The following is a 12106-nucleotide window of genomic DNA, read 5'->3' as shown; positions in this document are numbered from 1 at the left end:
ATTTTCTTGGGTGGCAAAAGCCAGGGTACCGTTTGGCTAGGCTTATATAGGCCCTAAGGCCAATAGCTTAGTACCTACCTATGAACCTATGAAACCTCACAAGCAACAAAAAGGTATAAGATAAGATAACAGAACCCCAACTTACTAGTAACAGCTTGGAGAACCAGCAATGGAACGGGTGTTCAGACCGATGATCAAGAGATTGCATTCAGACTGGTGGCAAAGAAGTTTTAAGGTTGGTATGTCCGGATGTCACCTTTATGCCCTATGATATGCAAGGAGCATACGTGTGCCATACGGCATAGCTTAAAGCAACCTAAAGGCTTTGCTATACTAGCCGGAAGTTGGGCCGCCATTGGCAGGGGATCCTATTGTAATGAATACTGCAACACTGAAATGGAAGGACATCCCCTACTTCCTTTACAACACACCTTGATGACCGGATGAGCACCTGTACATATTCCAGGCCTGACTTGCTTTACCCTCGCCTGCAAATCTACTCCAGGCCTGACTTGCTTCAACCTCCTGGAGGCAGGAGGAGCTCTCTGAGGGTAGTTACTGACGTCATTATAGTTCATGGACCGACTCCGTCTTGTAAACTTTATAAAGCTAATAACCTATAAAAATAAGTACGTCAACTATACTTCATAGGGGGTAAGATGACTTGGGAAGATGCAGGTTTAGTAAAGGACCTCTTGCTGGAGAAGTAACTGGTAATAGGGCAAGCATATGCAAAGTAAATGAAACAATTTGAAAAGACAAAAACTGAGGCTTTAATTCTGGACTTCTAACTCCTTAGTTTGTGCACTCCTGTTTTGTGCCAGATGGCCTTAGAAAGGAGATGGAGAATTCCTTTCAGTAAAGTCCCTTTCTCTGCCCTTTCCTAGACAACTGTTTGGTGAGGCAGTTAACAGCAATGAATGCCTTCAGTTTTTACTTGCAATGGCATTATTAAATTGCTGGAATCTACAGCAGGAATGAAGAGCATATGAAGAATCAGTACAGAAGAGGCAAAACCTACTGCAGTCTTACATGACATCTGATGATGAAACTGGCACTGTCAGCATGGGAGGTTTACATATTTTCTTTATATACTGAAAGAAGCATATTTCTGCAATGACTGTAAGGAAAAAAATCAAGGGATTATGACTGAGAAAAAAAAACTGTGGGCACTTTTCCATTTTATTTGCAACAAAGCTATGGATGAAAATGCACCCCCCCCCCCATTGCTCACACCACCCAAGCAAGAAAATAAAAAGAAATGTACTGCACATTCCTTAATCCAAGCACAGGGGAAGATAACAGCCAGAGTTGGGGGGGGCAGGGAGTCCATAAATATGCACCAAAATGTTCTTTTGATGAATTCACATCATATGAATTCCACTACAGTTAATCAGTCCTTTAGAACAATGCTAAGCAGTCACACTTTTGATTTTTTACACTCCTTCCACTTTTTATTTTATTATTAGAAATTTTACCAATTCTGTTACTGTAAGAAAACAAGACAAATGTTAAACAAAAATAACTTGTATTACAAATAAAGGTCTTGGTTATGGTCTCTGTAATCAAAACCCGCTCATGGACAGCAGAAACCCAAGACCACCTTTGTCAAAGTCGAAATATTCTGTATCAAATGAAGTACACCATTTTAATTTTCTCTTCAGACTTGTCACTACTTTTCAACTTAATGCTTAACTAAGGAATAGTCTTGCAATAAAAGGATATGACTTTGCAGATCTCCAGGAAATGTTACTGTTGGCGTAAAACTCTGAAACTGTACAGAGGTCTTATTTCCATAAAACACATACATACGGCCTGGAATAGAAGATATACAGAAAAATTAAATATATTTTAGGTTGCAAAATTTTTGCTTCTTATAAGCAGAAGAAAATTACAACATTTTAAACATTTTCAGGTTTTACAGAGACAAAGAAGTTTACATTAATGTAACTTTCTAGAAAAAATATAAGATATTCAAAAATATCATGTTTTAAAATCAACAGTAGCTGAAACAAAGGCAATAGTAAAGTTTAAAAGCCGATTTTCTTTTTTAAACTCCTTTCTTGAATCTCCTTGCAGCCCTACACAGCCTAGAGCTGTTCTCCCCAGTTTTCATGCTGACATGTTCCTAAAGTCCCCAAAACCTCCTTGCCTGGTACCCTGGTTTAAACCCTTTACTAGGTGCGCCTGCAACTCCAAGGGAAGTCAACCTCAACGGTTCTCAATGTTGAGGCCTACGAAGTGAGTTATCAGATTGAGGGCAATGAACATGAAGCCTAAGAGCTATCTTCTTTGTGGCAGCCAGACAATTATGTTGGCTCTGGAGATGACTAAAACAATGTTAGGACTTCACTGCCATCTCTTTGCTAAACCCAAGTTGTCCTGTGAGGCTCCTGGTCATTAGGTCCTCTTCCAATCTGGACAGGAATGCTTGCCATCAGACATTTCATCCTATTGCTACAGGCAGCATGAGTTTATTCCTGAGATTGTGTTGCAAGTAGTACAGAGAGATGTCCTGCTACTGTACCACTGGGCTGGCTAGAAGCCAAAGTTCAGGTTTTAGTAATAACTCCAACAAGGCAGACCATCAAACCAAAGGCTTTCCAGCTTAAGTGGAGGAAAACAACTCAGGATTATTCATATTAGCTAAACATCATGTTCATACATAAAATGCCATCATGAGAAGCAGAACACTACCAGTAATTAAAAGACACCCACCATAACACATCTGATCTTTGAAGAGACTCTGAAATTGATAACTGTTAAGATTTCCTCTGATATCTTCAGTACAGGACAGTTCAGTTTCGGCTGAAAGACTAAACTCATTCTCTTCTTCCCTCATTCTCTTTGTTCTAATAGGACTTTTCCCCCCTTAGGGAGAAGCACATCACAATGTGATTAAAATTGTCTGGATTCCAAAATCTACACATCTGAATAAGCACAAACTGGCCGTAATAAAACTTTGTTGCTGAAAAGGCCTTCATCAGAAAGGAATGGCGGATTCTAATCACTATGCTGGAACATCTGAGTTTCCATGAACAATGCCATGTTACTATCAATGCAGTCTATTATCTCTGCAAGAGTTAAGGTCATATCTAGGTTATGTGACCCTTTTCAAATAAACAGATAAGCAATACAAATCTGTGCACTATTATCTCTGCTCTTGAACTGTACATACAAACACTAGTGAGGAGACCGGGGCATGTTCCCTGTAGTGAATTTATAACGGGGAACACGTAAAGCAAATTATATGCAGATCAGAAATTCATTTGGTGAACCCAGACAACAATTCAGAGGTTATTTTTTTCAGGAATTAAATTAGTTTGGAAAGGTATTTGGTCACAAAATTAATAAAGCAAAATGAATGCTATCAAATTATCACCCTTGACAAACAATCACCCTTGTCAAAATATATTACTTGGAAATGCATTGTCACATATTTGGGAGTTAAACTGGGTACCTCTTTGAATGTACTAGGTAGGCATACATACAACAGAATAACTTATAAAACAAAAGACTTATTGGGTAAATACAAGAGCACACCCCTGAATGTTACTCAAAAGGCCCAAGTATTGCATGGTATATTTTGCCCTTGGTGATTTATGCTTGGCTGGGTTCCCAGGTTCTGTCCCCCCTCCACAGAAATTTACTAAACTTAGGAGAATGACCACAGTTTTCCTATGGGTGAACAAGAAACTGAGGCTGTCACAGGATTTAATTACTCTTCCTGTAACAGAAGGAGAAACAGTTGATCCTGACTATAAAGTCTACATTAAAATGAGTATACCAAGTGTTCCCCTAAAATTAGTAACAGAAATTAAACCATTTAAAAATATGTACTTAGCTGAGCCAAGGAGAATAAAGGTTACTATACAAGAGGATGTCTTGTCAACAATTGAGATGTCTGCGGGGTTTGTTTCCCTCTCTGTCTTCTGGCTAAGATCACGTGTCGTAAGTGGTTTGTTCTAATTTTAATTCAGCTCTTACTAAAATTGCAGAGGAAGCTCTGGGGACTCTCAAGTCAAAGACTGGAAAAATGAAGCGGCTCAGGTTGTGCATCCGAGCACCAAGGTCTTTTCAGATCCAGTGTTGTCACTTTACGCTATTTATTTATGTTATTTTACATTTGTTTACTGAGAATGTCTGACTGAGCCAATGCCCCATTTTCAGCAGAGGCCTGGGGGAGAAGAGCTCCATAGAACAAAATTTATAGAAATTAAATGATGTTTAACAATAGTCAAAAATAAAAAAAACATACTTAACTTATCTGAAAAAGGTGTATATAACATAATACACAGTGTACAATTCAGAATACATAATGCATAGAATATAATTCAAGTATGAGAGAGGACTTTGAAGTACAAGAGATGACATTAATAAAACTTGACGAAAAATAAATAGTAACATGAACTATTGTCGAAGGAAAGAAAGTTAAATGATTCCAGTCACAGGGAAATAAAGATATCGCTTGAAGGTGGATCAGGATAAAAGTATAGGGGTAAAACTGAATAGAGTTGGATAGTGTGTCAAAGTAAGAAAATGTTAGAGAGAGACATTTCAGCCTGGTTTAGTACAGGAGCAAAGACAGTTGTTGGGCAAGTGTTCCTTTAGTAGTAGTTTGAATTTGGAAGTATTTAGTATTGCTTGTGATGAGGAATTCCATAATTTAGATACTTGGTTTGCGAATATGGAATCCTCATAGCTATTATTATTAATTTGGTTACTTTTAGTAGGTTTTTGTTCGAAGACCTTCATGATCAGGGGCAGGAATAGGACTGAACTAGGTCTATGAGAAAAGGGCAGTTGTTTGAATGGTGGAAGATGGTATGAGTAAAATTTAACCGATTAAAATTAGTACATTGGGAAGTTCAAGCCATTTTAGTGCAGAGCGGTGCAATGGTGGGATCTATATAGAAGGTTAGAGGTGAATCTTGCTATTTTATTATTAACAGGACTCAAATTTGTTTGAATCAGTTTTTTTAAAGTTTGCGAAAAGTGGGGAAGTGCAAAGCAGTGGAAAGAATGCGAATTCTGGATATGGCCTTTCTGGTGGAGTCGGTTAAGTAGGGCTTCATTCCACAGACAAAGTCTAGTTGATGTGCACCTTTTTGATAGCTATTGCAAGGTGCTTATAAAATCTAAAGTTGTTGTCTATGGTCACCCCTAGAACTTGGTCTGTTCCACTGGTTCTATTATAGTATTATTGGGGGAAGAGATGGTGAAGCGGGGAGGGTGGTCTTGTAGTTTGTTACTGATAAAGAGCATGAGCTTGGTTTTATTGGGATTGAGAACAAGTTGCGAGTCAGAAAGATAGTTTTCAATGTCACTGAAGGCACTCTGAGTTGTTTGTAGAAGTGCAGGTATAGAGGGAGCTGAGCAAATAAGGGTGGAGTTGTCTGCATACTGTATGATGGTAGGTGTTTTGGGTGGCAGAGAAGAGTTTATTTGTGAAAATAGTGAAACGTAGTGGGCCAAGTATGGATCCTTGAGGTACACCAACAGTGACAGGTAAAAGAGAAGCTAGTTCATTATGTCATTTTACAGCCTGTTGACAGTCGGACATACAACTTAGAAACCAAGAATGTATGGCGTGGGACATGTTTTGAGGCCAACTCGTTCAGAAGCTTCTGATGCAACATGTCAAAAAAGACTGAGGATACATGGAGTCAAGCATTTCTAAGCTGTTTGATAGAATTGGTAAAACTGACAGCAGTGGTAGTACAGTGCTTGGTCCTAAAACTGTGCTGGGATGGAGAAAGGAGATTGTTTAGCAGATATTGGAGTAGTTGTGTATCTTGTATGTGTGGTTTTAGCCAGATTTCTGTGATGATAATGTCTGGAGAATACTGGGTGAGGGTATTTTGTTGAGTATGCTTCTTAGGTTCATATTTAGAATGAGATCATCAGTGCTACTATGTTGGAGATCAGTGATGTTAGGAGAGAGAAGCACTTGTTGAGCGACAGGAGGGCCTGGATTCGGGTGTATGTCTTCACTTAGTTTAATGCGAGCTGCATGGATTTGATATAGATGTGTGAGTTTAACAAGTAGTTTGGTATCTATTTGTGATAAGTGTTATATGTGTATGTACATATGAGAACAGTACGATGGTAGAGATGTTATGTAAGTATCGAGAAATTATAGAGTTGGATAAAACAATTTAGGGTCCACGCAGATGGCACCTTTACTCCCCTGCAGCAGTCCTGAACAGAGTGAAAAAACTCACTATGTAGATAAGAATCTTTAATAGTCACACATAGATTAAGCGCTTTCGTCTGCAAACTTCATAAGAATCTGTTAAAAAATGTCATTAAATGTGCTTATATAGTCACTTACAACCAATAAAAATCACTAACAATTAAAGTTTAAGTAATCTATCATTTAAAGAAACAGAAGTAAAACTCATTACAATAACTTTCTTTGCATACAACTCACACTGGCCTTACTAAAATATGTAAAAAAATATATATTTGCCATTAGTAATAAATATTGTTCACAAGAACATAATGTAAACCAACCTCTTGCCAATATCTGCACAAGAAACACAAAAAAAGTGTGTAAAATGGCAACTGTCCATATAAGATACAACCCAGGAGAGAACCCTGGTTCTCAGATCTAAAATCTAATGCGTTATCCTCTGAGCCACAGCAGCAGTTCTAAAAAAAAGGACATGACTTTTTTATCTTCTACTGTCTCGTTTCTAAGACTGGGGTTATAGTAACACTGTCATTAATACCTGGATAACTAGCTGCATTTAACAATAACTGCCATCTGACTTCTCTTTTTTTTTAAAATGCATTTAATGTCTCCTCCTCTGGGATTCATATAAACACATTCCAGAATGGCAAACTTAAAATTGGAACATCCATTACTAGAATCTAAATGCCTATACAGTGCATTATTTTTGTCCTTTTTCCTAATACAATAATAATGCTCATAGATTCTATTCTTAAGAGCTCTGTTAGTTTCCCCTACATAGAATGCAGAACAGCTGCAACATTTTGCCAAGTATATCACCCTCATGGTGTTGCAATTTCCTCTCCTAAAATGTACCCTAGTTCTGTGGATGTTGTTTAATACCAATGTTATATCCTCATTTATTGCAAAGCATTGGTTGCAGCTGCCACATTTTTTAGTTCCTTGCAAGTTATTACTATTACCTATAATGTTTCCTTTGTATTCAAATATGTGCTTTAAATTTCGGCCTGTTTTATACACAAAAGTGGGCTTCACTCCCAAGATGTTATACACTTCCATATCCCCCTTTATCAATATCCAGTTTTGTTGAACAATACTCTTTATGGCTTCGGCAGACTGACTGTATTGCAATATGAAGGCCCTCTCATAGTTATTGCTTGTGCCTTCATGTGTGTAAACCATACCATCTCCCAGTAGGGCTTTATATATTTAATACCCCACCCACTAATAATGCATTCAGACACCTCCTTTATCATGGGAACAGGATATCCCCGTTCCTGAAACATTTTACCTACATATTCTATTTCTTTCTTCATATCCTTACACTCTGAGGTCATTCGTACTGCCCTTATGCATTGACCTTTTAAGATGCTCTTCTTTTGTTTCCATGGATGGCAGCTGGAGTACTCCAAGTAGGTGTTGCTAAATGTAGTTTTCCTATAAGTTTTAGATTTAAATTCAGTTCCAGAATATTCTACATAGGTGTCTAAATAAGCTATACCCTCTTCACTGTGGGTGAGTGTAAATTTTAAGTACATATTGGATTTGTTTAAATAGCTCACAAATTGCTCGATACTAAAACTAGTACCATCCCACAGGACAAAAATATTGTCCAACAACCGGATGTAGCATCTAATATTAGGCATAAATCTACTACTAAAAATAGTTTTGTCTTCCCAGTCCAAAAATACAAGGTTGGCAAATATGGGGCCACATGCTGCCCCCATAGCCACACCTTTTGTTTCCTTATATATTTTGCCTTCAAAAAAAAAAAAAAAAAATTATTGTCTAATACCAAGGAGATGAATTCCGCTAGAAGATGAATTTTCTCCCATTCCATAGCACTATACTTCCTTATACTGCTGCAAAAGCTTTCAAGCCCTTCATCCTTCAGAATGCAGGAGAATAAGTCTATGACATCTACGGTGAGAAACATTAAATTCTTATTCCAAATTTCAGTTTTCAATCTACTTAGCAAATCCCAAGAGTCCTTGATTAAGTGTTTGCTATAAATATATTTCAAGGACCTATCATTACCTCTAGTGGAAATTTTTTTGATTTACTACCAGATATAATAGGCCTAAATGGGGGATTTGTTGCATTTTTATGTATTTTAGGTATACCTACGATAGTAGCCAATACTGGATTGTTCTACCTTAGCAAAATTATGCATGTCCTGTGTAATTCTATTTTCCAATAAGAACACTTCCAGATAGAAATCAATCAATGATGAACAATGTTGACCTCATTGCTTTGAGATTACTTTGTAGGTCCCTGTACTATTCAAGATTTCATACATTTTATTACAATATTCTCCACCGTCACATAACACTACCCCCCTTTATCTGGTTTCATAACACGTATATTACTATCATTACTAACTTGTTTCGGTGGTGCTGCGGTAGCGTTGTCGCCTAACAGTAAGACGCTGTCCGGTTCGATTCACAGCTAGAGCGTCTTCTGCGTGGAGACATGCGTGAATGGGCGTACCTTCGTTGAAGGTTGTGTGTCAGGGCTGGTAACTCGGCACGTAAAAATCAACTACCAATCATTAGTGGACCAGAGTTCCGCTGTGGCGACCCCTAACCGGAAAAAGCCGAAAGACACAACAACTAACGTGTTTCAAAATCTTCCATTCATTGTTGCAAAGGTTATTCCTATACCTGTTATATTTATGCTTTTCCTGTAATTCATACAATTCTTTAGAAATAACCCTTTCCAATGTTACCAAAGTCGAATGTAAAGGAGGGTTAAACTGACTTTTTTTCTTTAACCCAACACTTGTGTTGTGGTTTGACTGTTCCTTGAAGTAAATAGCTAAATTAAGCTTCCTTAAATACAGTTTCAGTTCCACCAAAGTGTCCGTTAAATTAAATCCAGTGGCTGGTACATATTTCATACCCTTGGAAAATGGGTCAAAGTGCTCCTTTTCAAGTGTCAGTGAAGTATAATTGTAAATATTAAAACTACCCACGGTATACATGACCGCTGGGTCGATGTTAAAATGATGAAAACTCCAAATATCGAACGCTCGGATGAGCGAAAACGCATATAATCGAAATCGCTATTGTGGGGGTCTGCACCCCCACTTAAAAATATATTCCAACTCTGAGATCACGCTACAGTGAGGAAAGGGCAAATTTTCCGATCTTCACTGTACCGTGATCTCACAATATTGATGTCGCTTACCTGCATTTTCGCTCATCCGAGCGTTCGAGATTTGGAGTTTTCGTTGCTTTAACATAAACCCCGACCCCTTGTTTTTGTATTATTTGTTCATTTTACTGCTCACTCAGTACCTTCCCCTAATACCCCGGCTTCAATCCTGGGCCTTGTTTCTCCCAATAATTTATTTCCTTTCCTGATCTTCTCCTGTCCTGATGATAATTCCCACTTCTTTGATCTCCCTGCCAAAAAAAAAATATTGTTAGCACTATATTTTCTTTGTTGGTCATATAAAGCTTGATTTTCATTTTGGTCATCTTTCCTATAATATTGCTTATAGCTGTTTTTACTATTTTTACTGTTATTGCTATCACTCCCCTTGAAATTACCCTTCTTCCAGGGGTAAACATTACTTGTTTTATAGTGCCCCAAGCCTCTATAATTTTTTTTTACACTTCTTTAGCATAATCTTGTCACATTTCTTATCAATATATTCAAACTGCTTCCTGTACCTTTTTTCCCATTCAGGAAATAATAAATCATTAGTAATAGAAACATTTAACTTTCCCACTTCTTCAATTAATGTACATAGCTTTAAATCATTACATCTAACTAAAAATTTCATGTACTCAAAACCAAAACCATCACACATTTTGTTACATTCATTTCGTATTTCCTCAGTCAGTTCAAATCCCAATAGTTCCTTAAAGAACCTTAATCCCACAGGTACTATCCCAAGCTCAATACAATGATTTAAATAAGTGCTTATTTGCAAACATTTGATTTTATCTAATTATAGATATAGTTGTTTGGTGGGATATGGGGGTGGGTTATGACAGGGTTGGTGAGTGTGTGAGGAGGGTATGTGTTGATGGTGATATGATTTAAGAAGGTAAGCTGTGATAAGTTGGGTAGATAATGCAGAGTTGGTAAAATGTTGAGATAAAGTGTTGCTTAGTGGTGTGTATAGCTGAACTGGATGTAAGAGGATTAGAGTTGCAAATTGTAGTGAGGTTGTAGTACTACTTTAAGGGGGTGGGGTAAAGTGTAGTGTTGAGCTAACTACTAAGTAATAACTGTTTACCAATTTGATGATTAGACAGGATGTGTGCAATAGGCTCACAATAAATGTAAATGTAGTGGGGTGGGAATTGGGGGTGGGGTAGGGGAGGGGAGCGGATTGAGCCCAAGCGAAGGGAGGGCAAAAAGAGCAGGCAGGACTTGGTAGTAGCTGGCTGCTACAAAACCAATCTATGAGCGGTAAGTAGAGAGGATCAGACAGAAATTAAATTAAAATAGAATACAGTGTAGTAAGGGGATGTGGTACTTGGACTTGGTAGTAGCTGGCTGCTACAAAATCAATCTATGAGCAATAAGTAGAGAGGATCAGATAGAAATTAAATTAAAATAGAATACAGTGTAGTAAGGGGATGTGGTTTGGGAAGGGAAGCAAGAGGACAGTGGAAATTAGCAGAAAGAATTTGGCAAAAAGAACAAGAAAAACTGTCTCACAATATAATCAGGGAGAAAAAGAGAGAGGGCAAACTAAAATGTTAAACAGATAAAGTAACTGACTAGGTCTAAAAACCAAGAACAGAAAAAAAAACTATTACAGAGTAAACAAACAAGAGGTTGATTTAAAGAGGGGGTAGGAGTGTGGAGACCGGCTCACTGATGTGCAGGTACAATTTTAAAAGAGAACAATGCATTGATAATATAAATAGAATATATCCATTAAATATTGACAGTGGAAAGTGAACAATTCAGTGAAAATATTATTAGGTATCATACATTAAATATTGATAGTTTTATGTTTGTTTTTATTATTTCTTTGGGGTCCTCAGTGTCCATTTTGCAGCAAGAGCTTCAAGGTGAAGAGTGGAGAAACTTGAAGCTAGTTCAGTTGTTTAAACCACAGTAACCACCTAGGGATAAAAAGGGGAGAAGAGAGAGGTGACTTAGGGAAGAGAAGCCATTATAATTGTAAAACTACTTTGTGTGAGACATAGAGGTAGGAGAAGGCAGGCTAAAGATGAGAGTTAAGAAGGAGAATATTCCAACGTAGGGTTAAAGGATATACCAGAAATGGCTTGAATGGGAAGAAGTGGAAATGGGATAGCCAGAAGAGTAAGCTGACTAGAAGAAATGGAGGGAGGGTGTTAGAAAAGTAGACTGATAATATACAATCAGAGCAGCAGAGCATAAATAACGTAAGATAAAAGAGAAAAAGTGCAATAACCACATTACATACACATTAGCAAAGATTATACAACAAGCAGTTAACAATAAAAAAATGCAATAGTATAACCTATTACATTCAGGCTAGAGACCATGTATAACAGGTAAAAATAGATTGGCCTTATGACTTTAAAGCAACAGATTGGATGTAACATCTTCTAGAATAAATGAAATTAAATAGACGATCTTATTCAAGTACTAGAGATTCAGTATTTTAACTACAGCAAACTTTATGAGAAGGCATAACCAACACCCTTGTTAAAATACTTAAACATAGACAAAAATCACTTGCAGTTGTGTGAAAAAGTAAGCTGCATCTTGAACCATAAAATAACCTGAATAATATCAAAGTAATAAATATTGTTAAGCCAAATTAACGACTTGCTTTTCTGAGATGACCATTTTTCAGCATACTTCCTTTCTGAGGTAGGATTCCTTTTAAAAATTTTGGTAAACTCATCAAGGGAATTTCTAGTATAAGGAGCTTAGAACTAAGGACGAGAGTTT

The 12106-nt window shown here is 37.3% G+C and overlaps 1 protein-coding gene across 5 annotated transcripts in view; it reads right to left on the bottom strand.

The window, feature by feature from the left end:
- LOC122811506 (AP-2 complex subunit alpha-2) overlaps window positions 1-12106 on the bottom strand; it is a 2640839-nt gene that overhangs the window by 618804 nt on the left and 2009929 nt on the right. For all 5 annotated transcript variants that reach the window (XM_044083382.1, XM_044083385.1, XM_044083386.1 and 2 more), the window contains one exon: window positions 1726-1815. In XM_044083382.1, coding sequence (XP_043939317.1) covers window positions 1726-1815 — 90 coding nt within the window. The remainder of the gene's footprint in view (window positions 1-1725; window positions 1816-12106) is intronic.

The sequence above is a fragment of the Protopterus annectens genome, chromosome 9.part0 (genome assembly GCF_019279795.1).
Source record: "Protopterus annectens isolate FY-2018-M chromosome 9.part0, PAN1.0, whole genome shotgun sequence".
Lineage (NCBI taxonomy): Eukaryota > Metazoa > Chordata > Ceratodontiformes > Protopteridae > Protopterus > Protopterus annectens.
This window is presented reverse-complemented; position numbering and strand designations above follow the sequence as displayed.